At 40.8% G+C, this 25,886-nt stretch overlaps 1 protein-coding gene across 4 annotated transcripts; it reads right to left on the bottom strand.

Annotated features, from left to right (window-relative positions):
* Positions 1-975: 975 nt before the first annotated feature.
* Positions 976-25,336, bottom strand: postna (periostin, osteoblast specific factor a). Of its 4 annotated transcripts, XM_071903961.2 has the most exons (24): positions 25,093-25,336; positions 24,032-24,130; positions 16,869-16,933; positions 16,592-16,749; positions 16,308-16,472; positions 15,958-16,104; positions 15,542-15,683; positions 14,131-14,343; positions 13,745-13,879; positions 12,684-12,832; positions 12,093-12,229; positions 11,517-11,647; positions 11,177-11,307; positions 8,990-9,092; positions 8,836-8,903; positions 8,656-8,701; positions 8,528-8,566; positions 5,913-6,332; positions 5,714-5,761; positions 5,052-5,132; positions 3,287-3,331; positions 2,895-2,981; positions 2,063-2,098; positions 976-1,749 (listed from the first exon to the last, which is right to left on the bottom strand). In XM_071903961.2, the coding sequence occupies exons 1-24, from the start codon at positions 25,239-25,241 to the stop codon at positions 1,694-1,696; spliced, it is 2,850 nt and encodes a 949-aa protein (XP_071760062.1). In that variant the 5' UTR covers positions 25,242-25,336; the 3' UTR covers positions 976-1,693. The 4 variants fall into 4 exon arrangements, with proteins under 4 accessions (XP_071760062.1, XP_078142587.1, XP_078142586.1 ...); XM_078286461.1 differs by lacking the exon at positions 5,052-5,132; XM_078286460.1 differs by lacking the exon at positions 3,287-3,331 and having other exon boundaries at positions 25,093-25,335.
* Positions 25,337-25,886: the final 550 nt, after the last annotated feature.

Consider the following 25,886-nt stretch of genomic DNA (forward strand, 5'->3'; position numbering starts at 1 on the left):
TGGAAAGACTGGCGAAATAGTAGCAGCTAGGAGATGAATGGGATGAGAGGAGGGATCTCAAGAAAGAGGGATAAATAGCAGATATAGATAAATACTGTTCCATACTGACGTTGGAAAAGTAGTGTCTGGACTTGCATGCATCTGCTTGGCCTTGCAGTCTGTTCACCTGTCCTTGTACACTTTATATGGTTTGGATAACATGCAATAACCATAAAGCAGGCCTAGTATACCCCAGGGTAAACAGTGTGCTGAAGGTTTCCATCTGAGATAAAGATTGCGCTGCTCTTTTATAGCATGGATTCCTCATAAAATCTGACAGTGCTTTTGAAAAACTCTACATGTAACTTTTGAAAACTCCTTAGAGCACAAATAAGCACATTTATAAAAAAAACACAGAACTAGAACATAAATTAAATACACACTCATACAACAGCAGAAGAAACTGTTGAGTCACAAAGTGTATGCTGTAGAGCTTTGGTGCTTCGATTCATGGATGATATGGAAAAATTAATTCAGGGTCAAAGAAAATATCTGGCCGATGATGTCATGGGATTCTGAATCTCCTCTGAAGCGCATCTGCTTTTGTGCTCTTAAGTGACGAGACATGAGATGGAATTGATAGAAACTATAGAGGATTTTCTCTGTAACAGATGTTAATGTTGCACAATGCATTTTTTCTTTCTACATTTTATTCATAATGTATTTCCAGGGGTTTGGTTTGGTTCCAAGGTCTCCAAGTTTGTGGCACTTGAGTGAAGATGATTCTGTGGCAGTGCTTTACAACCTATGAGGATGTTACTTTTTGAATACGATGCAACTGTATTGCAGAGATTTAGTCTTAGTTCTTAGAGTTTAGTTTAGATTCCCTAGCTGATTTATCCACCAGAATGTCAATGTTAAGCAAGGTGAGTCTACTATTAAGATCTATGTCATGGAAAACAAAGTAAAGGAAAAGAGTATTCAGATTGCACCGTACACATTTGACTTAGACATTTATTGACCACTTGTTTCCTCTAAAACATAGAGGTAAAAACAAGTATATGGTTGTCAGGCCTGGTTGTACAGGACATACATAACTCAGGCTCACATTCAACAGCATCAACACATTTTGGTCTTACTAACAAACATGGAAGCTGTAAGCAGATACTGAAAAAGGAATAAAAAAAAATGGTTTGTATTTTTTAATTATCATTTGATAATTTACAGAGAGGTACAGCATTTAATGGGAGCAAAACATTGTTACATTCTTTTTCTCTTATCTTATTCATTAAGATGCATCCATTGTACAGAATGCCAGCACCATAGAAAGCATACAAAAATCTTCCCAAGCCATCCAACAAGATTTTAAAAAGCAAACTAAAAAAAAATAAAAAATAAAAAATCTCTCCATGGTAGAATATATCTCACACTTTCACCCCATCTACACCACAGTAAAAAGTTCATATTTCCCTTGCATACTTACATTACTTACATGTAGGGTACTTCTAATTTCTTTGCATTGCTAAAAAAAAACCACACATCATGCCTATCACATATGGCCCAGAAGGAATAGTAAACACTCATTCTTATTGGTGGCTTGGAGAAAGAAATAGCTAATTTGGTTTTGTCTCTCCCTATTGGTCCACAGTTTTTTCGATCCTCCAGTCCTCTACCAGGAGAACTGGTGATGCATTCAGTTTTCTCCGGTTCGGATTCACTCCTTTCGCTTGTTGTGGCGCCTCACCAGCCTTGATCCCCTCCTGATACCAGCTGTGAAAGAGGAGACGGAGGGTAATGAAGGGAATCGGTAGTGAAGATGCATACGAAAACAAAGGAAAAAAGAACATGTCAGGGAGGGAGACACATGAGAAAGGTAAAGGATAGGTAGAATGAGTCAAGGGTGCAGAATGGAAAGAACTTGTGAGAGTGAAGGCTAATCCGATGATGACAATTTGCGGTTAGATAGTTGACTTTGACTATGCATATTTTCCAGCAGTGATGATGTGGTTTTTGGCAGGCTCTGTTCGTTTCGCTGTCCAACAGCAGCGTTGATGAATGTGTCATCATCCATCTGTGCTCTTACCTGGAGCTCTCTTGACTGGGGCGCTTCTACCTCCATCTGTGAAATGAAGAGAAGACACAGTCAGTCACTCTATCTGAACACACACACACACACACACACACACACCGTTGCACACCTGGAGGTTTGTCAGTAGAGGCAAATGTAAAGGGTAATTTAGAAAACGACTTGTTTCAGTTTAAAGCAATATTCCACTTAGTTGAAGTGATCGCCATGAAAACCAGAATATAAACTAATCACCAAGATATGATGCAGCTGGGACGAATTTGCAACCTGAAAACTGACATTTAATACGTTCGTGAACAGATTCAACAACAGATTCCGCTTTTAAGACAACAAAGCAGTCCTGGGTCTGTTGTCATTTTGCATTTCTATTCTTGGTTTACATTAAAATTAGTATTTAAAAATAAAAGTTGATCCGGTCTCCCAAACAGCCACTTTCTCTCCTAAGTGGTATCAACCCAATAAAAAAATCAATAAAAATGCTATTTGAAGAAATTATGTTCTAAAGCATTGGACCTGAAACTCACAGCAGTGGGATCTGTTGTTGAATCTGTTCACAAACGTGTTAAATGTCAGTTTTCAGTCTATTTTCGTGGCCTCATTAAAATTAATGGGAAGTAAAAATCTGAATGCTACAAAATTGTCCAGCTGCATCTGATCTTGGTGAGTAGTTTATATTCTGGTTTTGATGGCGGTCAAGTGCTGAACAACCCCCATGTTAAAACTAAGTGGAATATTGCTTTATGTGCAGCATGTCCTCAGCTGATGAGCAATAATTGAAGTAACTTGAAATAAATAGAAACCATGAATATCTATAGTCATGAGTATTCACCTTTAATGAGTTGGGTGATTCTCTCTGATTCAGTATCAATCAGATTTGGGTTACCATGGATGGTGGTGATCTTAGAGAAGTCTGGACCTGAACATGCAAAACAACACAATTAGAAACAAAATACATACCATGTTGGCCCTCAAATACTTTACCATGTATGGAGTTTCAGTTAGATCACTTTGAAAATGCACCACTCTGTCTTTTCCACCTTGAAGTAACCACTTGTCTGGCATACATTAATATGAACTATCCATTCAAATGAAGTATTTGAATGGATGTTTAATGTAATTTTACCTCATCATGGGTCACGTGATCATTTCAAGGAGGAAAGGAAACAAACATGTGACAGAAATACCTGCTGGGTATAAAGAGTTCATGTAAGGAGGCCATACCCTCAATGATCTGAGGCTCGTTCGCCGTGGTGAATCCGGCTCCACCTTTAGAGCGGCAGCGGAGAAGGGCGTTGAAAGTCATTTAACGACTTAGCAACATGTACTGACTGACAGACAGACAGACTGACAGGTACATACACCCCGCCTTCACCTCCTCCGCCACCGCCACCACAAACTCAAGCTCAGATATATTTACACACACTCACACACACTCACACACACTCACACATGCACAGGGTGCGAAATACAGGTGTGGCAGGGGGCGCTCAGCTCAACTAGAGAGAAAAAGAGAGCGAGTTCTTTGTCTTAGCCCACAAATCAAGCCCCAAGCCACCAGTGAAGCAGTAGGTTAACGCGGTGATGTGCGAAGCTCACCTGCCCCTGCACCCACACCAGCCATCCACCCACTGGGCTGAGTTGGGCTCCCCCAAATGCCACGTTATAATTTGCACACTGCACACACACACACACACACACACACACACACACAGACACACACCACAATCATCATCATCAGAGCTAAACTAGACAGGCGAGCAAAAAGATGATGGCAGATGGATAAATGGCAAGATGAACAGACATCCAAATCATCATGGTGCACCATGGGAGGCAGAACAACATCTGCATATAGAAACTTAAGCTATACTGCCAACTTGGCTTCATCTGATATGGGGCAGTAGTTATGTGTGTCTAACCATAGGTTGGACTGTAAAAATCAACCTCCTTCCTGCAGAGCATAGTTACTGCGCTTATACAAACATCGTAAACCAGAACGAGCTTGTGATGTTTTTAATGGAGGTTGGCCAAGTTATGTCCTAATATATTTGCATGATCCCAAGGAACAGTGTGTTCTCTGTGTAAAACATATCCGGCTCTCCAGTTATTACAGCATGTTATTACTGATGATTTGTGATTCTCCCCCAACACTGCAGCGGTCAGGAAGCGGCATAACTACCGCAGCTATAAAACGTTCATTGGCTCTGTAATAGTTTTTCTGCCATTAGCCTACTTCATAAACCAGACTGGCAGGCGTGTATGCAGTGCGACGAAAATATGGTACACATAAAATTTGACTATTTTGAGAAAAAAACAAGGTACAGTCAGGGTTGAGTTGATTGTGTGATTATATGCAGTATTGGCAGATACACCCTTGCGGCATGGTTTGTGGTATTCTGAATTTGTTTCCAGTTAACTCAGATGTTTTAAATTTCTTTTCATATTTAGATGAGTCCAAACAGGCACCAGTTGAGGTTAATGAAGATCTGCTTGGGTGAATCTGCCTTTGCTTATTCAATCCAAGGTTTCCAACACATGCAAGTCATCAACAGCCAGTGGTGAGGTGAATATCATCCATAATTTGTTTTATTGTATCTCTTTTTGTTTTGCTTTTATCTTGGGCTAATATGGAAACATGCATGGAACCAATGAATAAAATTGTTAAAATATTTAAACTGAATTTATGAATGATATTGGCTGCACCTTTGAGTAATTTGAGGTCTTTTTTAAAAAAAAACAAAAAACAAAAAACAAACATTCTATTGTAATCAACAATTTGTTTTCACAAACAAAAAAAATTCACAAGGCTACATATTTAGTCCTCACAAAATCAGGAACAGTTGGGATGCGAAGTTGGGATGCGAAGTTGGGATGCGGGACACAACGACGTAAAACACAGCCATTTTGGCTGCTCAAGGCAACTTATGGTGTATTCATGCTCATGCCATTCAATTTTCAAACTCGTTGAATTTTGTTTTCTCCAACTAACCTCCCTCTACGATTTGCTTGATCTGCTCCTCCTGGAGAATACGAACCTCGCTCTCCAGAAGCTTCTTAACCTTGGTTACCTCTAGTATGACCCACGCATGGTTGGAATCAAACAGAGATCATGTATGATGAGTTGCAGGGAATCGCAAAAACATGTGGAGTTATACAATCGGTCCTACACGCATACTGTAGCAGACCTGGTGCGACAACGATCCTTATGGTAAACACATTGCATGTATCAGTGATAAATGAAATCTCTAGAACAGTTTTGTGCTGGACTTGCTCTGTGCTTTGTGCAATAAAGCTACATAACATTCACTTCAGTTGTATGAATAAGTGATTGATTTATTAAAGAAGCCCCAATAAGGGCTAAGAGAAGTCATAGCTGTGGTCCACCAAATGAATCTATGCTTTGAACATGAATTAGGGTTAAACCTCAACTCAAATGGTCCACACCATGAAAACGATATGTCTGATGACTGATTGATGATCACCAAGGAAATGAGGTGAAATGGAATTTACATTAGGTGAAGATGCTCAATTAGCCATGGTGAACATGGGCATTGATGCATTTGTTAAAAGAGGCATTAGAAAACGCATGAAAGTGCTTGGATCTAGACTACCATGCCCTTCATGTCAATAAACGTGTTGATAGAAACTGACCTTGATCCACAATCTTCTTAAAACCATCTGCGTCCAGCTCTCCATGTGCTGCATTAGATAAACAGACATGTCATGTCATCAAATCTCTTTCCAAATGTGCGTAAAGTCCGAACTGTCTTATCCAACTTTCTAAATACTGGATACCTTTTCTATGCAAAATAGGAATAGTCAGACTTTGTCCAGATGTTCACAAACTTACTCTCAATAACTCTTGTAACCTTGGTGATTGAAGGATCCCCCTCGATGACTCGGGTCACCTTGGTGATGGAAGGATCCCCCTCGATGACTCTGGTCACCTTGGTGATGGAAGGATCCCCCTCGATGACTCTAGTCACCTTGGTGATGGAAGGATCGCCCCCGATGACTCTGGTCACCTTGGTGATGGAAGGATCCCCCTCGATGACTCTGGTAAGCTTGGTGATGGTGGGCTCCCCTTCAACGACCACCTTAGTGACTACTGGTTCTGTTTCAATGACTCTTGTTACCGTGGTGACGGATGGCTCCCCCTCAATGACCCTGGTAACCTTGGTGATGGTGGGATTGGTCTCAATGACCCTAGTTACCTTGGTGATGGTTGGGTCTCCTTCAATGACTCTGGTCACCTTTGTGATTTCAGGAACTGTAGAGCGGGAGATGGGAAGTGTAACATGAGAAAACCACTGAAACATCCTGTAAGAACAGTATGAAGAAAGATTAGCTTTAATACACTCCCACATATCCAAATAGGAGGTGGCAGGTGTCCAGATTAAATAAATTAAAGCATATTGAGCAAGTAAAGATGATGTGTGTAGGATGTTCAATGATTGCATCACTGAAAATGAAAGGTTTTAATAAATGCTAGTGTTACGCTCCACAGCCCCATGATTTAATTTTCTCCTCCATTTGTTTCTGAAGCATCAAAGTCTGTCGGACAGGAATTTATCAGATTTTATACAATGTCGTACCCATAAAGGTACTAATCACAGGTTTGTTTTTTGTAGCAAAAGAATCTTCACTGCTGATTTGACAGTGATATATAATGAGAAAATGCTTCATGTTACCTTTACAAATCCTGTTTTATTGTACAGGATTCATACCCAGTCAATAAATTCCCCTTTTTTTTTCTGAAAACTCATAGATAATCCCTGAAAACCTTACAAATCTTCTTCTGAATCAAATGTGACCTGCCAGAAACTTCAGCCAAAGACATTCTTTTACTTTTTTTTTAATATTCTCTGCTTCTCAGCCATGATCTACTTGCTTGACAGTATTTATGTGAGGGCTGGAATCTGACAGATGTGTGTTTGTATCAGAGAGCGTCTAATCTTCTGCCTGAGGTCTCGAGATGCGTGGCCTAGTCCGCTAATCACTGCCAGACTCGTTTTCCTCTCTCAGGGCATTTGGAGTAAGTGAGAGATTTTGGTGTGGTGATTTAGGCTTGATAGCTGGTTTGCTTGCCTAGCTGAATATTGTTATGAATATCATGTGTATCCTGGGTGTCCTGGTGGCTCAGCCTGCAAAACTACATAAAATATATTTGTTCGAATCTGGCCCCATTTCTCTCCTATCTTTCCTATCTTAACTTGATGAACTATTTTCCCAAGGACTTTAATGATCTGGACGATTAAGTATTCCAACTTTTTTATTATCTTAACTGTAATAAAGATGTGATATTTATGCGTGTGTCTATGCATCTGTAAAAAGTGAGGGTGTGTGTGCTGCCATGCTTTTATGGTCACATGTGTAATCATTTATCATTCATTTTCAGGTTTTATTGCTCCATCTGAAGTCTTGATATATGTAGATCAAAACCACAACTACAATTAATTTTAGCCTCTTCCATCAACAATGGATTAATTTGGATTAATTTAGATTCATGGATTAGTAGTTGGCTTTACCAAGAAGAGCTGCAGCTCCTATTCAAAAAGGTTAACTTGTTAGTCACCTCCCAGGAAGCATAATGTAATCTGAATTGAGAAAAGGTCCTGCTAATGTCAGCTGCAGAACACAGTTTACCTACTTTCATAACTTGGCCAAATATCATTAAAGAGTACATAATAAATAGCGTGTCAACTTTTTTGGCTTGTAACCCCTTACAACGAAGCAATGAACAGTTCAACCAAAGCATGATTTTCCCTTTTCAGGTTGTTGCATTTGATTATCAGTGGAGGCCCAGAGGCTGAAAACTATTCAGTATTTCACAAAAAAAAGCAAATATTAGAGAAAAAAAAAAAAGATTATAGATGTGCATAGTAGAAATACTGTATATGTTTTCCCTATCCCATAAATCATCTTGCGACCCCCCCCAAATGATCCTCCAGACCCTCAGGTTGACAACCACTGCCTTATAGTCTGTGTTATACGCCTGATCACCTCAGAACAATGGGACTTCATCTCCCCTATGTTACCCAATACATCAAGACATGCTGCCTTCTGTCTGGCGCACTGGACCAGACCCAACTGAACGAACAGCGTCCAACAGTCCTCTGTGGTCTCTAACCATGCTCTGTTATGACAGGGTAATTACCTCATCACTAAAGGACCTGATTAAAAATGTCAAGGGATCCAAGTGGACCCAAGCAATAGTGAGAGTGCATAATCATAGGAACAAAGGAGAAGGACTCTGGGAGATGCCGCAGAGCGATAAAAATGCATGTAATGTGCATGTGGCTTCAGGTTGGATTTCACTGAAGGGGCACTGCCTCATTATTGAACAAAGAACAATTACTTTCAAAAGTAATCAAGTCTTCTAAATCATGACCATTAATGACAAAGATGAAGAAGATAATGAAGATAACTTGACTTTTATCATATGGTAAATAATAGCGGCCTCACCTGTTTCGACAAAATGGGTAGTTGTGGTGATGGTCCTCTCTGTAAAATAAAGCAATTCGCTTCATTCAACTTTTTGCAGATGTTATATTTAAAACTCAAATGAGGACAGTGGCACTGAGGACACTTACTGATGAAGGTGAGTGGGATCTCAGCATAAGAAAATCCGGACACAAACTAGAGAGGAAAAAGCAGGCGGGACAGAGATGGGAGGTTTGGTTAACACAAAAAACACACAATGAACAAAAGAAAAATGAAAGATGCTTTTTGTTCTGCATCCACACATATCGTACGGTTTGCTTTTCCTCTACCTTTATCTGGATGTACTTAATCAGCTTCTTCAGGAGCACCAGGAGGTCCTGGCGGCCCACAGGAAGGTCTGCAAGTAATATCCATAATCAGTGTAATGCATCCAAATATGGTGTTTTCACGACACAAATGGATGGTAATGTATGCTGTTCTCACCCCCGGGATAGAGGATGTTCTTCACCACATGGACCACACCATTTGTCGCCATCCGGTCATTGTCTGGCACATCCACAGAGTTCACATGGATAGAGTTGTTTACCTGGGAATGGCCACAAAAGTAAATACGGATTTTTGTCAAGAAACATACTTGACAAACTTTTACTGTGAGGTCTACTGTCCCAGAAGATTTTATCACTGATAAGAGCACTTAATGAAAACAACTGCGTACCGAGACAGCGATCATAATCATTATACTCAATGACAAGGACTGAATTTATGCTTTTTAAAATGGTTTGACATGATGAGTTTTGAGGTGAGGGCGTAAATAGGGTTTCCAGATGGTTTGCTCTATTGTTGGAGGTGAAGTCTGGGAATTCCATCCATGGTATTTAATTTCCTGTAATTGAAATGTCTGCATGCAGCTCACTGGAGGTGGACATGCTCATTAAGTAAGGGATAGGTTTTCCTCCTCCTCCGCCTCCTCCTCTCTCTCTTCCTCATCCTTTTGCCCCTTTCTCGCCCACCAGATTCAGCCACGTTACTTTCTGCCTCAGTCCAATTTTGAGAATCTAACCAGAGGTGGAAAGTAACTAAGTACATTTACTCAAGTACTGTACTTAAGTACATTTTTGAGGTACTGGCACTTCACTTTTTTGTGAGACTATGATACTTTTACTCCACTACATTTCAGAGGGAGATATTGTACTTTTTATTCCACTACATTTATCTGACAGCTGCAGTTACTAGTTACTTTGCAGAATAAAGTTTTACATGCAAAACATATGATAAGCTCATAAAATAGGATGCATAGTTAGAGTTTAAACTACCCAGCAGTATATGGAGCAGTTAGACCTACAACATTAAAATACTTCTTACAGGTTTAATGCATCAATAATTTAACACTCTGAAAGGGACCATTCTTCAGAATACTTTCAATACTTAAGTATATTTTACTGTTAATACTTCTGTACTTTTACTTAAGTAAACTTTTGAATGCAGAACATTTACTTTTATTTTCCATTAAGGTATTGCTACTTTTACTGAAGTAAAGGATTTGAATACTTTTTCCACCATTGATTCTAACCACGTCTTTTCCATGAAGCACTGTATTCTATTCATCTCCCTCTTCCAATAGAAACCTAGATGGCCTGTTTCCTCTCCATATCAGTGTGTACAATCTCCAGCCAGCCTTCCTGTGTCCATTAAGGGAGTCCTGATTCGAGACACTGTCTGATAACCTGATGGCAGGGGAGGAGAGAGAGAGGGAGGGTATGATTGAGGTAAAGGGTGAAAAGACGATAAAGAAGACCTGAGGAATGACAAGCGAGCGCAGGGCGAGGAAGATAGAAAAAAATGGACCATGGAGTTACTGACAGAGGGGGATCAGAGTGGGAGGTGGAGGTGGGGGTGAATACTTAGAGACTGGGCGTTGATGGAAATGACATGGAAGCCTGGAAGCCAGATTTCATTAGTTTTGGCCTTACTCCAGAGATATCCAGCTTTGAAGTAATAGATTCGCAGCGGCTCTTTGATGCTATTGTGAGATCATCTAAATGAGAAGGTGGGGAATGATCGGTCTACAGACTTACAATACTGGTCTATGGCGGCTCTAAGAAAAAGGCTGTTTTGCACGCATTTAAGACGTGCATGTTTATGTGTGGTCATTTAAAAATACATAAATATAATACAGTATATCCCCTTAAAGGTAAAATCCATACTCATATCAGCAATTTGTGATGTTCAAAGCATTCCAGGGGTTATTTTGGGATGAAGTGCTATAATTTACTTTTTGGTGTCCTTTTTTGGTCACTTTCCCCGTCTCGTCTGCTTCCTCAGTTAGTAATTTCCTGAATTTCCTGAAATGCCCTTCGAAAACCCCCAGAGAAGGGGCGTGAACTTGTTGCTTTCAATAAAAAGTGTCCTTATGGGCATATAAATATTACTAGCTAGCGAACTGGGTTGTGAACATCAGGTCTATAATTGCGACCACGCCCCTTACTCAAGATGCAACATGTCTTGTGGTTGCATTGCATTCTGGTCTATAAATTGGATAAATTGGTATCTCCGCCTCTTCTATGATGGATTTCTCCCTGTATGATTGTTGAATGTTTGTGCAAAACCACATACACACACACACAAACAATTTCTCTGTCCACTCAAACACTGATGGCTGATTGTACATACAGACATAACTTGCAGGTTGTTGCCCTGGATGGTTTTGAGCAAATTGGTGACTCCTCCCTCCAGTCCACCGTTGATGAAGATGCCGTTGCTAAAGTGGTACAGCAAAATGGTCCTCAGAGCGTTCACATCACCTATCAAGGACAACACAAGGCGAACCTCATTTACACACATAAGAACCTGACTTCTTGATTTATTCTATTCTCATCCCCACTTTATATCACTTAATATTAGAGCAAATTGCTTGATAGCAATCTCCAACGTTATTTTCTCTTTTTCTTGTAAAAGTAGACGGTTGAAAGGAAATGCGTCAATATGCTGAAGGTTTCGGTGGAGTACTGACCGGTGAGCAGAGAGAAATCCTCTTCACTGAGGCCGTCAAAGGCATCGTCTGCTGGGGCGAAGACAGTGTAGGAGCCTTCCTGCTTCAGCAGCTCAGTCAGTCCTGCACTCTCCATCAGGGACAGGAAGATCCTACAGTTACCCAAAAAAAAAGGATAAGAAAAATCAACAACCCACACAGTCATAATAGGAGTGAGATGAATCCAACATGAAGTACTTCAAGAATCACAGAATGGGAGACTATATAAAATTCGATCATTATATTATATTGTATTATTGTATTATATTATATTGTGAATTGTTATATTAGGTATTGTTTTAACATGTAATATGCAGTATCACACAATAAGCATGTGTCAAATTTAATATAATAAAAAAAGTATCTCTTTAAAAAAAGGAATGTTACAAAGTGCTTCACAGTCAGGAAAGCAAAATGTATATATTAAAAACTACAAATAAAACAGAGAATAAAATAAGAACGAATGAATGGCAATATAAAAAAAACAACAATAGCAGAAAAATAATGATAAAAGAAAAAAAGGAAAAAAAATTAAAACAGGATGTCAGTGGTTCTCACTTGAACCGTCCGTCGGCAATCAGAATCTCGTAGATTGTTTTCTGCGCTGGTTTGATGAGGGATTTCATGAGATGCAGAGCTCCGTTGCTTCCCTCCTTACTGCCACGCACCATGCATGCATTTTCTATGCACACAGCCTGGGGAAGGGAGAGCGTTCATATTGTATTCAAAGATCTAATTGTCACAAATCTGGTAACTATTTAGCTGAAGGGTGGGGGACAGTCACACACACTTTGATTGCGAGTGGAACAATAAAAAGTTTCTGGGGGTAAATGAAACCCAGCTGATTGTAACATATAAACCACCAGAGCAGGAACAAGCTGCATCGGCCAAGACCTGGACTAATTAGCAGTTTTATTGCATTTGTTTACAGTTGAAAGACAGCGAAATCATGTTAACACTCGGTAAGGGGCTCGCTAATGGCTTTCAGATTTCTAATATGGAAACCGACCCGGTCCATTGTCTTTCTCTCACTCCTTATTTTTCTATTTATCTGTCCCCTCTTGACTATAACTCTCTTTGACTCTTTGACTGTGATATATGAACAGACATTCACACATGAACACACACACACACACACATAAATCTCACAGTGCGATAAATGAAGACTCTGAGCAGGTTGCCAGCCAGCGTTTCCAGCAGCTGTCCATTGTAGAGTTCGCTCAGTGTGACTTTGAGCTTCAAGATGTGGTTCTCCAGGATGAACTTCAGCAGGCTCTGGTCTGTCGACATCACCTCGTCTGACACACACACACACACACACACACACACACACACACACACACACACACACACACACAAAGTCAGTCTCAAGTCTTGAGGCACAAGTCTCAAATCAAGTCCCATGTCAAAATGTAGACAAAGTCAAGTCCAGGTCAAGTCCATGTCATTAATTTCAAGTCTCAAGTCTAAATGTAGATTACCAAGTCAAGTCAGAACAAATCAAGAGTCCAGTTTCAATTTAATATCTTAAAGATCTTCTTGTAGGACTTTTTCAATGCAATATGGTTTGAATAGTATAAAAACTTGGTAAGAGCATCATGAGTTTGATTTCTATAATCAGTTTCATCTTCAATATATTCAATCATTCCATACAAATTCTCAAAACAGAATTTAAATTCAGTCAACTGCTGGAACAAATCTCATAACTTTAAATCTAAGTCATTTACACAAACACAAGATCTTTTGTCAAGACTTTAGAAACCTTTTCAAGTCATCAAAGTACAAGTCAAAGTCAAGTCCCAAGCTACAGTCTATGGTCCCAAGTCACCAGAACCCAAGTCTCAAGTATTCTCTTCATGCATCAAATCAAGTCTCAAGCAATTAAAATTGTGACTAGAGTCTGACTCAAGTCCAAGTTATGTAACTCGACTCCGCACATCTGAAATTATTACATTTCCCCCATGCTTAAAAACACTATAGAAAGTATAAATAGCTACAGTCAAGGCTATAATCTACTCAATTTGTAAAAAGAAATGTAGGTGTACAGTATGTTTTTTGTTACTCTGATCCTCAAAGGTATTTTCGCTTGCAGCCTCCACAGGGAGGTCAGAGGGCAAGCTGAGATACATAACAGTGCAATTCAACGTCTTGCTCAAGTCCACTTCGCTGAATCACGATGCCACTCTGAGCTTGTTTGTAGATCAACTCACTGGTAAAAGCGCCGTTGAGAGGAGCCAGCAGTGTGTACTCTGTCTTTGGACCCATGGCAGCTGCCAGGCCCAGCTCCGACACCATGTCACTGAACGTGCTCTGGGACTCTCCCACCAGCTCCATCACGTCCTTGGCTTATCAGGAGAAACACATGCAAACAGAAAGAGATGTAACCAAATAGTCTCACAAAGACCAGCAAAAGTAAGAATTTAGGGAATGAGAATTTGAATGAATGGAAAGTTTAGCTTAAAGTGATGTTGAACTTTCTCCTATTTACAATTGTCCAATCTCCTCTAACGGAGCACAAGAGCAATAAATAACAGAATCACCTACACCTACCAAAGTTCAACACCACTTTAATGGCCGTCCATCCAGGGTGTCTTACCTGAGTCGGGGATGAGCACCTGGTCGATGAGGTGGATGACGCCATTGGTGGTGACAATGTCCTTCTTCAGCACCATCTTGATGCCGTTGACCGTCAGACTGTCCCCATCGCAGCCGATCTCTATGGTGCTGCCCTCTGCCGTCTCATATGCAGACCCTGCCATGATGGCCTCTGAGCACTGGATACTGTTCAGCAAGTGGTAGTTCACCAGGGCTGATGGGAGAGAGAGAGAGAGAGAGAGAGAGAGAGAGAGAGAGAGAGAGAGAGAGAGAGAAAGAGAGAGAGAGAGAGAGAGAAAGAGAGAGAGAGAGACAGACAGACAGACAGAGAGGCAGACAGAGAGAGAGAGACAGAGAGAGACAGGGAAAGGAGCTTATCAGATTCCTCAGATTCTTTTGAAAACTAATATGGGTTGTCTCCAGTTATTTTTGTAATCTGATTACATAATCATCCAACGTTTACAGTTGCAATCATTACTCAGTGCACAGACACACACACACACACACACACACACACACACACACACACAAAAACGCACACATACAGTAATCTACCAGCTCTCCTATGTCCTCCAAGAAATATTTAGGCAGTTCTGTCAACATTTAGATATGGGATTACACCTCCAACTGAGTCCAACTGTCAAACTAAGTGAGGAAAACTGGCCTGCAGAAGCAATGCCATACAGATCTCATTACAACATGAACAAGCGTTCCAAACCCACAAAAACTCAAAGGCGCACTGCTGGTCGAATCACTCCACAGCCCAAACCTTTCCTTTAAGTAACAGGGCAAAAGGCTCCAGACCATCTTGACTTTGGATGCAGTTCTAACATGGTTGGTCAGTGAAGCTGTTTGCCAACTGTCTGAGAATCTATTTGAGGTTAAACTGTGTTCTTGGATGAAGCCGCCCGCTCAGGACACCGCAGACCAGCTTCATGTTAACAGACTAGTCCCGGCTAGTCAGTGACTCAGTGAATAAGCAGATAAGGTGGCACTGTGGAGACATATGTCTCCCACTTTCTTTGTGTGTGTGTGTGTGTGTGTGTGTACTCCTTTCTACTGAAATCCACATTCCTTCGAGATGATGGAGTATCTCGGTTTTTGCCCCTGGAGGCAGACTGTCACAGCTGAATTTGGAGAACAGGGTGTTTGAGGACAGACTATACATGAAATAAATATGGAAGATGTTTTCTTTTAAATTTTTTCAGTAGTCTAGGTTGAATTTGACATGAAACCTTCAACCTAGGTCAACTAAACATTAACCATTTGATGATGGTGTGCTACAGTTTAACAGGTCAACGAAACATCAAACATCTGAGGATAGTGTGTTATTCTTTTACACAAACTAGGTCAACCATATGATGGTATGCTGTAACTGTAATTTATTTTCAGTCATCAGCGTGTCATGTTACCTGCAATAACATCTCTGTCCTCCATGATACGCTCCAGATAGCCTGAGCCCAGTTTGTTAAAGGCTTCATTAGTGGGAGCGAACAGAGTGTAGTGTCCAGGTGCGCTCAGCTTCTCCATCATGCCAGAGGCCGATGCTACAGTCTGGGAGACAAGACAGGAAAGTAAATTCTCATGTAACTGTCACAGATACTTATTAAACTGGAGCAAAGTTGTTGCTAGAAGCATTAAGGTTGCGACTGCAGTACATGACATACTGTACAAAGATGCACATGAAACATTTTTCCAGTGCAAATGACTTACACCAAATTGTTTTACACATTTTAACAGCTACATACTTTAGTCCAACTTGATGTTTGTTTGGTTAATAGTTTCAGAGTTCTGCTTTGTTCACAGTAGTGCTGTGTACTTAACATACGTTGAAGGAGGAGAGCTCGTCCTCGACATCCAAGACACCACTGATGGTGTTTCCCACGGTGCTAATGACTCGGTCGATGACATGCACAACCCCGTTAGTGGCCACCTGGTTACCGTGGATGATCCTGGCACAGTTCACTGTCACAATCTGCACACAGAGGAAAGTTTTACGTTATGCACAATAATGAACTCGCAACACATAAGCAGTATCAGCTTGAACCAGCTATGTATGAGTTAAAGCCCTGGTCAGTTTTGACAAAATAAACAACGGGGTCAAGAGGTCATTCATAGGCATAAATCAGTGATGTAACCATGCCATCCTAGCCATCTTCACACTTCATATAGACTGACCCCATTTGAGTAGTGGTTGATGTGGAGCCCGAGGTCATTGTACATGGAAGTGACAGTCATGCCGTTCTTCATGTCCTTGGTCAGAAGGCGGCGGTTCACCATGTGGTAGTGAAGAGCGTTGTACAGCTCGATGTTCACGTTGCTCACCAATGCAGACCGTACCGCCTAAAGAAATCACAACATTAGTTAAAGGACTGAATATTGTCACTGAATATGGTATTTGTGTTTTACTCTCCTCCTATCAGCGATCCTCTATAACAGTTTTTAACCTCCTGACTACTCACAGGGTCCAGTTGCTCCCAGGCTTCGTTGCTAGGTGCAAACATGGTGAAGGAGCCTTTGCCTTCAATTTCCTCTCTCAGCTTGGATATGTCGGAGTATTGCTGGGTGGTCGTAGCCTTCACCAGTCCCAGTGTGCCGTACACATGGTCAATGGGAGCCACTGGAGGGACAAAGAATTTGAATTGACCCCAACCTGCAGTTTGTTATTGATAAGGATGAATATAGTGGATAGTTGGTATAGATAGTTGGTATAGAGGATATTGTTGTTAGACCACCTACCTGCAGGACATCCTTTCATGCCCTCCAGCTTCATGTACCCAGGACAGCACTCATACAGGACCATCCTGCCAAAAACAAGCAGACACATATAAGACCAGTGAGCGATACCGCTGATCATGAAAAATAGAAATTTATCAAAGCATACATCTTTGCATAAAAAGAGACACAAAACCACAAGGGGATTCCTGGAAAACACTACAGAAAATCAGAAGAATCACACTAGCATCAGCAATAAATCCATGTGAGCTAGATATGGTAGGCCGTTTCCTAGACATGGTTTTAATTTAATTGAATGAGTCTAATATCTGCTAATAGGCCTGTTCTTGCTGACATTCAAACAATTCAAAGCCATAAAGAACAACAAAGCAAGATTTAATGTGAATGTAATGCAAGACTAGAAAATAAAAGAGGCATGCCAGCTCAACGCAGCAGATTCCAAGAAATTGACAGCTGCGAGGAAGAAAAACGATCTCTGGAGCAGTGATGGGAGAGAATGACGAGAGCCTGGATTGAGACTTGTGAAGAAATTTATGGCAAGAGACCAAAGCTGCAGAAAGTGTGGATCTCCAGAGAAAAACCTGTCAAATGACAAATCTGTAGGTGGGGAAAACAAATTAAAAGCCATTAAAAGCCAAATAAAAGCCAGAGAAGCAGAAGTGAAAGCATAACAAAAATGTCAAGAAACAAACAAGTCAGATGAATCAAAAAAGACAAGAAAAGCCTTGTTAACAGTCGCTGGACTCAAAGGAAGGAAGCAGCTATGCCACATAACATGACAGAGCTTCACAATGGGGCACGGACACCATGAGAAAATTGGCAGAGAGCACACAACTCCCAGCAGGCCGATCACAGAGAAAAGTGGGACCATACTCAGAAAGCGAGACTGGCAGAAGACACGGACGGAGCACTGTAATAAAGATATTAATAAGCTTGTACCAACTGAGCGAGCCAACGTCAGCCCCTGAGAGTATTTTATGCAACATCAATAAACACCGCAAACAAGAAAAAAAAAGAAAAGAAATAAGAAAGCTTATAAAAAACTGAAACATGTACTGCAAAAAAGTTATTTTATCTTGTATCTAGACTTATCAAGCTTATTTTAGGATTTTTTTTAGTGAAACCATCTGACTGCACTGGCAGATAATTTTACTGGTTTCAACAAATTTGACTTTTTTTCAAGGATATTTACTTGGTAAAAGTAAAATTGTCTTGGAGAAAGTTTCTTGTTTCAAGAATGTCCTCATTGTTTTATGATGATTTCTTGAAAGAAGTCATTTTGGCATGTATCAAGTGAAATTTATTGAAACCAGCAAGATTATCTGCCAGTGTCTTAGTCAATAATTTGACTAAAAAAATGAAATTGGCTTGATAGGTCTGGAAACAAGTGAAAAGTACTTCACAACTTGTCATTTTTTGCAGTGTAGAGGAGCAGCAGGACAGAGTATCACCCGAAACTCATCAAAGCAGAACCTGACAAAGCAACTGGACAGCTACAGCAACTCCTGGAATAAATATAGGAAGATGGAAGTTTCTGATTTGACAGGAGGCTTTCTAGACATTAAAACTCAATCCCAAGAGGTGAAACCTCAGACTCCTACATCTAAAGGGGAATTATGCAGCTATCCTTGTCAGGAAAAGCCTTACAGCAGGTAAAATCATCCTGAAAGCTGCTCACATGAACAAAGAACTAAGATCAGCAAGGCTCATGCTCAAGAGATCATGAACTAATCATGTTGTGACTCAGACCTGGAATGGAGCACTTCCCTAAGCCCTCGCATTAGTTGAATCCAGCAGCCTGGACCAAGAAAGTTTGTGGAAAATCATGGCATGCTACCACATACCTAAGGCAATCATAGCTTGAGTTTTACCTACACACGTTACAGCAGAGCGAAACACCGCCGTCACCTCAGCCAACAGTCGTAAACATGGGGCAGCAGACAAGGCTGTCCGCTGTTCCCCCTACACTTTCACATGGCCATCAGCTGGATTTATAAAGGAAATCTCCAAGAAAAACAACATCTTGACATACAGTGGAGGATTTTGTTTCCATTTAGCAGACCTAGATTTTGGTGTGGAAGGAACAGCTTATGAAAATTTGTGAAAACAGAACTCAAAGGAGTAGAAACATCCTGGAAGGAAGTGGAGGCCCGCCTAACACCAAGCATGCCAGAGGAACTTTGCAGTTGACTTATGCCTCTCATTCAGCCAAATGTTTTGCAGAAAGTCACGTTTCACTGCACAAATGACATAGCCTAAGTTTTATTTGCACACTGTGAAGGCTGATATACTGTAAGGTACGGATCAGTATTCCTGAATGTACCATGTAGTCATTCTGAGATAAATATTCAGGTTTTATGATTGCGTATATTCCACTAAGTCTTTTGAGTAGATTTTCACTGAAAATGGACCATCACATAATCAATGAAGACATTGCATTGGGGCCTATCCCACATTAACACAAGTCTTCCAAGACGCAGAGAGCTAGTGGTGAGTCAACACTGGAAACTCAACACTGATCCACCAGAGAAACACCCATGCAGTTCCTGAATGCTGGAACGAGTTTAATTGAGGTTTAAACCAAAGCATTTTAGAGGTTCCAGTTGGAGCTTTCGTCTGTTCGCTAAATCTTGGAACTTATTTACACATTCGCTGCATTGCAGCAGAGTTTTAAAGCTTCCTGCTTTCTGTTTTCCCATGGAAATACTGTGGTTCTCTATGAGCTGTGTACTTTCTCTCTGTGGTTCAGGTTTACGTCCAAAACCAATAAGTGTTTGTTTGGCTTTCAGAAATGGACAGTATTACAGATGATGTATATATAATTGGGAGAAAAGGAGGATTTTCAAAGTCATCAACAAAGGGACTTGGATGCAATGATGAATGTCATGTTTAAGCAAAATTCAATGCACGCAAAATGACAAGCAAAAAAAAATAAGAAAAAGAATATAAAAAATATCAGCATCGCTCCCACTCTCCCTTCAACTCCCTAAAGTGACTTAAATCTTTTCAGCAAATTTTTCTACTTCATATTATATTCGTACTTTTGCGATTGTGCGAGTGGGCCTGTTGTGAATTTGCATATTATGTGTGAACATAGCTATGTTGCCCATAGAGAAATCATTCCATGCTTCGATGCTAATGTGTATAACGGACATAAACAGCCGTGCATGGCTGGCTGTCAGGCAGGTATGAGGTCACTGCTCCCAGGCGGCGCTCTGACAGGATAATGGATGGAGTATATAGACTGGAGGTGGAACCAGCCAGAAACACTGAAACCAAGGCAGTGTCACCGCGTGAGCCGGCCCAATGTGGCTTCCAGATGAGCAGATGTGTAAACACGTGGGTACACACACACACACACACACACACGCACACACACGCACACACGCACACACACACACACATGCATATTAGGTGGGGTTGCCTGGCTTTGTTTAACAACATGAGATAGTTTTTCCTCTTATGTAATCTACAATCAGTGTCTTTCTAGTGGTCCCACCATGTTTTTTTTTCCTTTAAGTGCCAGTGGCTCTGTGAACACTGTGCAGAAGGTTTTTCCGTTTTTACACACAACAAGGCTGGAATAAAATCAAGCCTGCATAGCTTCATCACTTTTCTGACATTATTCAGGTCCAACCATGAATCATTCGCCACAACTTTCACCTCAACTGTGGCTTGCATGGTGGTTGATTTTAACCAGTTTCACTTGTCCTTTCCTCCCTGCTTGCTGTGCCCGTCACTTGCAGTACTTCGCTATGAGGCTAATTGCTTCCACCTGAACTCCAGCGGCTCAATTCAATAGTGCTTTGCGGAAATTAAGGCATTAAGAACTCCCCACGGTACCATTTAACCACAGAGTAGATAATTACTGCAACACGAGGCTGTTTAACTCATGAACAGAGAATGCCGACATGGGCATCGTTTATTCTCTGCTATCTTTATTGCTCAGAGATTCACACTAGGTATCTCCAATTGTGTATTGAAGCTCTTGCTCTATCCTCAAAGTCCCAGTTGAAGTGGCTCTACTCTCTCTGCGCTGATGTCCAGTTGAGTGATCGCACACCAGCCTGCAGAGTCCAGTGGGACGTCCAAACAACCATAGCCCCTTAAACACCCTTTCCTAATCTCTCATCAACACCAAATCCAACTCATCGACATCATCGCAGCTGGGTGGATTTCCTCCACTGCTGCTGAACAATGTCCTCACTGTCAGAGAGAGAAGGAGAGAGAGAAAGAGAGAGAGAGAGGGGTGAAAGAGAGAGAGAAGCAAGTTTGTTATAGTTTTGTCATTTTCTTTTTTATTGAATTTTATTCTTTATCTCCATTTGACTTTAGTTAGCTAAAGTTACATGACAGTTTAGATGACATTTGTACATTTTAGTTTGCTTCTATTTTCCCAAAATGTTCAGTTTTAGTAATTTAGTATAGTTTTAGTTAAAATTTAGACTTTCGATGGCTATCCTTGTACAATGTGGAGTGTATAGTCCCTGCTTGCTCACAGAAAATTGTTTTTGGATGAACAAACACTAGTAGTGTTATATTGATAATGAATTGATGCAGTATTGATGGTTGATGTGGTCCCATTAATCATTGACCATTTACTACCATGACATGACATTTTACCTTCAGTTTATTTTCAGTTTTATCTGTTTTTGTCCATTTTTATCAATTTCCTGTCTTTATTTCTATTTTTTAGTTCAGCTGACTAAAATGTTTTTATGTCTAATTTTAGTCAGTTTTATTTAACTTACTAAAGATCCTATAAGCCACTCTAATTACCCTTGCACAAAGGAAAGAAATAATGGCACAAAGTAAAAAGAAACATTTTACTTTTGCTTTGCCTTTGGAGACTTGGTGATATTCTCTATGGTCACAATCCACCTAATAAACCTGTCAGATTGTATCAAATGGACAAGTTAATGGGATTTGGCAACAGTGATTTACAGAATATCATAACAATACTCTAACAGCCCAAGAAACGAGAAAGAAACGAGCAAAAACATGTTATCTTAGCAAAAAGTTATCTGCACTTTACTGGTAAGGTATGTGCTGGTACACAGTGTATGCAATATAATATCAGTGTAGTATATCACGATAGATCACTATAGCATAAAATATGGAGGGAGGGAATGAGTCATCCCTGTTCTCTCTCTCTCTCTCTCTCTCTCTCTCTCTCTCATCCTCCCACTTCTATTAACTTTCCCACACTTGAACCAGGCGTATCCAGACACAGGACTCCACAGCAGCAGGTGTTACAGCTGATAGCAAATGACTAACAGAAAGTGTGTGTCTGTGCATGTGTGTGTGTATGAGAGAGACAGACAGACAGACAGAGAGAGAGAGAGAGAGAGAGAGAGAGAGAAAGAGAAAATAGAGAGAGAGAGTGTTTGTCGATCCCTCATTACACTTACATACTAGTCATGAGGCAGAATGTCTCCAGTCGAGCCTTACACTCCATCAACAATAAGCTATAATCCTGATAATTTACCGCAGGCTCTATACTCTCTACACATCACTCTACACATCACTCTACACATCACTCTACACATCACTCTACACATCATTCTGACACCTAAACATGTCGACTGGACAATATAAAATTGACCTAAATCCATCAACAATATCCCTTTTGGTTTATGTCCTGTAGACGCCCATGAATTGAAAACCATACACGCAATATCACACTTGACCAGGGTTCGACTGATATGGGTTTTTTAAGGTCGATACGGACACTAATATTTCGTGTTAAAGCTGATAATTTGTGCCGATATTCAATATTTTTAAATTTTACCATTATTATGCTCCCAAAATTACAAATATGAAGCGTTTCCTCCAGAATTTTTCTCTTGGCAGGGTGGAAAAGCCTCTTAAACAGCATTGAGACCCAAATTACACAAAACTCTCCGTTGAAACCTATACTAATGAAATTCTTTCAAGGTTAGCAACTCTTTACGGCAGCCGCCCCGCCTATTCAATGGTAGGGAAGACTATACAATACATTACTGCCTTGAAATGAAGAACTAATTTACTAAAAACATTACTGAACAATTAAATTAATAACATAAAATGTACAAAGAAAATTGGAGGTGGACGGAAGAAACTGACTGGCCGATATCTGATATTTATATCGGTCTAACCCTAGTCCTGACACAAATACACACACACACACACACACACATACAAATCAATTCCCTGTTATCCATGCCAAGAGCCTGTCACTGTGATTGGAACTGCAATATAACCGCAGCTTCTCCAAACTGCATCACACACACACAAACTCACACACTCGTACGAGGAGTGAGTTCAGCCTGACCACTTTCAACATGTCAGAGGGCAGTCGGGCATCAGTCACTGCTGAGCAGAGTTTACAACATCAACAGCAAAGCCACGGCCCGCAGGCTAACAGCATATCCAGACTGGAGACGAGGGGGGCGAGGAGGAGAGAGAGATACAGTACAAACAGATTCCATGTGTAGGAAAATGAGAGTGTGAAATCTGATTGAAAAAGGGAGATACATTTGGAAAATATTGCCAAAGCGCTATGAAAAAGAAGGAAGAAACAGTTTGGATCTCCTCCATGAATGCTGTGTCTTTGTGTGTGAAGGTTTAGAGAAGAAGGTGAGGCAGGTAAATGTTCAGGTGGATCAGACAGAAACAGCCTGAGGGGCCAGACATCAGCCGACAGAGGACGACCTCTGCTCTTTGAACCATAATAAAGAGCTGACTAGAGGCTACTGCATGGTATAAAATCCATCTACAGAAATACTACACTGAGAGACAAAATCGCCCTTTGCACTTCAAGTACTTAATATTTACTTTACATGTTAGAGAATTATGAAATAAGACATAATTTTGTGGAAATACCCAGATAGGTTTTTCAAAAGGAGAGGAACCCCCTGCAGGAGTTAGTTACTATCGGACCTTTGTCAGTTCCTACTTATTTCTAGTGGCAATCCTTTATATTATCATTTTGAGTCTTTGCTGCAGATCTATGTGCATGATGAGTGTAAGCTGGGTGTGGTTTGCACTTGAGGAAGACCAGTTGTGTTGTCTGAGCAACGCAACATCAATCAATCCCCCCCTAAAAATAAAATAAAATAAATCTGTTTCAGTTAGTAATTCAAGCCTGGTCTGGTTATTACATCATAACTTGTGGTAAGACTTACGCCTTCTTGCCACAGATGGAGCCTTTGTACCAGTTCCTACACGTGCTGAAGTACTTCTTCTTGGTCCCCATGACCTGCTGCAGAGCGCACACATTGGGCCTGAGAGAGGAGGGGTGGGGGTGGGGGGGGGTGGGGTGGGGGGGGACAAAGGAGTGATGGAGAAAGTGAGGAGGAGGAGGATGTGTGAGAGGGTCAGGGTGACAGAAGGGAGGGGAGGGGAGGACGATGAGGAGGGGTGAGGGTCATAGGGTGTAGGTATGAGATAGGGAGGGGTTTGTGCAGGTAAAGAAAAAAAACAAAATAAGCACAGGATTATTGCTGGGTCATTTTTACATGCCACTGCTCGTGTTTCTTGAATGAATACCTTATATGTTTAAAGAGACAATGTTTTGAAGCTTACTTAAAGTCCTTATTTCGTCAACATGATATTTTCAGTCAAGTTATTTTCAGTGAAACAGCAAGCAATGAGAGCTAATTTAATAAAGACAGCTGAAGTAGATTCAATTAAGCATTGCACACATTTCAAAATGGTCAAAGTGTGATTTAAATGTATTACTCTGCTTTCTTAAATCAATGGAAAATTGCTGACAGCAATTGACAGCAAGTGCAAATTACACCCATTTACATTAGAACAAGAGTGAATGAAACCGAGGGAGAAATATTGAATTTTCCATTATGGCTTGAATCAATATTTTCATCAATGCCTCTGACCCATTTCTCAGATAATGAACTAGATTGTGAATTGAAGCAACCTTAGACTATAAAACAAACATAAAATTGGACTTAAATGACAATACATACACATAGATATATATCACATAGATACAATAGATACAATAGACAATACATCACATAGATATATGTCAGTTTGTCAGCAATCATGCACATTGTGTTCTTCTATCTGTATATAAATGCAAGCATCCACAAGTGGAAAAAGCCCAACTGTAAGTCTGTCTCTTCTCCTCTGTTCTACCAATTTGGCATGCATGCACCCCTCTCTCTCCTCTCCTCTCTCTACTCCTCTCTCCTCTCCCCCTCGCCCCTCGTCCCATGCTCCTTACCCTTGATTCCTGGCCCGTATGCGGCTGTGGGTGACAATCTTGTCATAAGCTGAAGAATCCACACTATCTAGACAGCAGAGTGCCAGCAGCACCGAAGTAACCACAAGTAGCTGATTCATCCTGGGGAATATCAGTCCTCTGTAGGTCATGAACACACACACACACACATACACACACACATGCACTGGCCCCCCAAAAAATACACAGGAGAAATGGGAGCGCGCGTGAGAGAGGGAGCTTTTATACCAACAAGTCTCTCTCTCCCTCACACACCCATACCCACCCACTCTCTTTTACTCACTGTCTTTACCATACTGTTACGTCCTGCTCCCACACACACACACACACACACACACACACACACACCCTGCTCTTTGGTTAAAATCCTCCCCCCTGCTCTTTACTCGAGCACGAGCTTATTGTCTACCCCTCCCTCTCACTATTTCACATGAATTTGGTTTCTTTACTACCATCCCATCCCAGAACACCCAGGACACCCGTAACCCCAACTTTTCATTGCTTTCTATGATGACAGCAGTCCTTCCAACTGTACACACTTTAAAAAGCATATGAATCTATATTACATACATATAATTCAGAATTTTTTACATTTCATGGCATCAAATAAAGACACAGCTGAAGGTGTAAAAGTGGCAAGTAGTATGTGATTTGTGAAACACCTGGAATTCCCATCACAGTCGAAAGATGCAGAGAAAGAATAGAGGAATACATTAAAGTAAGTGAATAGAGAGGTAATCTACTGTAGACACCAAGCACCAACCATCAGCTGTCCT

The sequence above is a fragment of the Centroberyx gerrardi genome, chromosome 11, assembly GCF_048128805.1.
Source record: "Centroberyx gerrardi isolate f3 chromosome 11, fCenGer3.hap1.cur.20231027, whole genome shotgun sequence".
Classification (NCBI taxonomy): domain Eukaryota; kingdom Metazoa; phylum Chordata; class Actinopteri; order Beryciformes; family Berycidae; genus Centroberyx; species Centroberyx gerrardi.

Coding starts and splice junctions, on each gene's coding strand:
- postna (XM_071903961.2), bottom strand. CDS start 25,241: ATGACCTACAGAGGACTGATATTCCCCAGGATGAATCAGCTACTTGTG. Junction 14,344..15,541: donor GGACAGAGATGTTATTGCAG/GTAACATGACAC, acceptor CTCTCCCATCAG/CCCTGGTGAACTACCACTTG. Junction 2,099..2,894: donor AATCACCCAACTCATTAAAG/GTGAATACTCAT, acceptor TTCATTTCACAG/ATGGAGGTAGAAGCGCCCCA.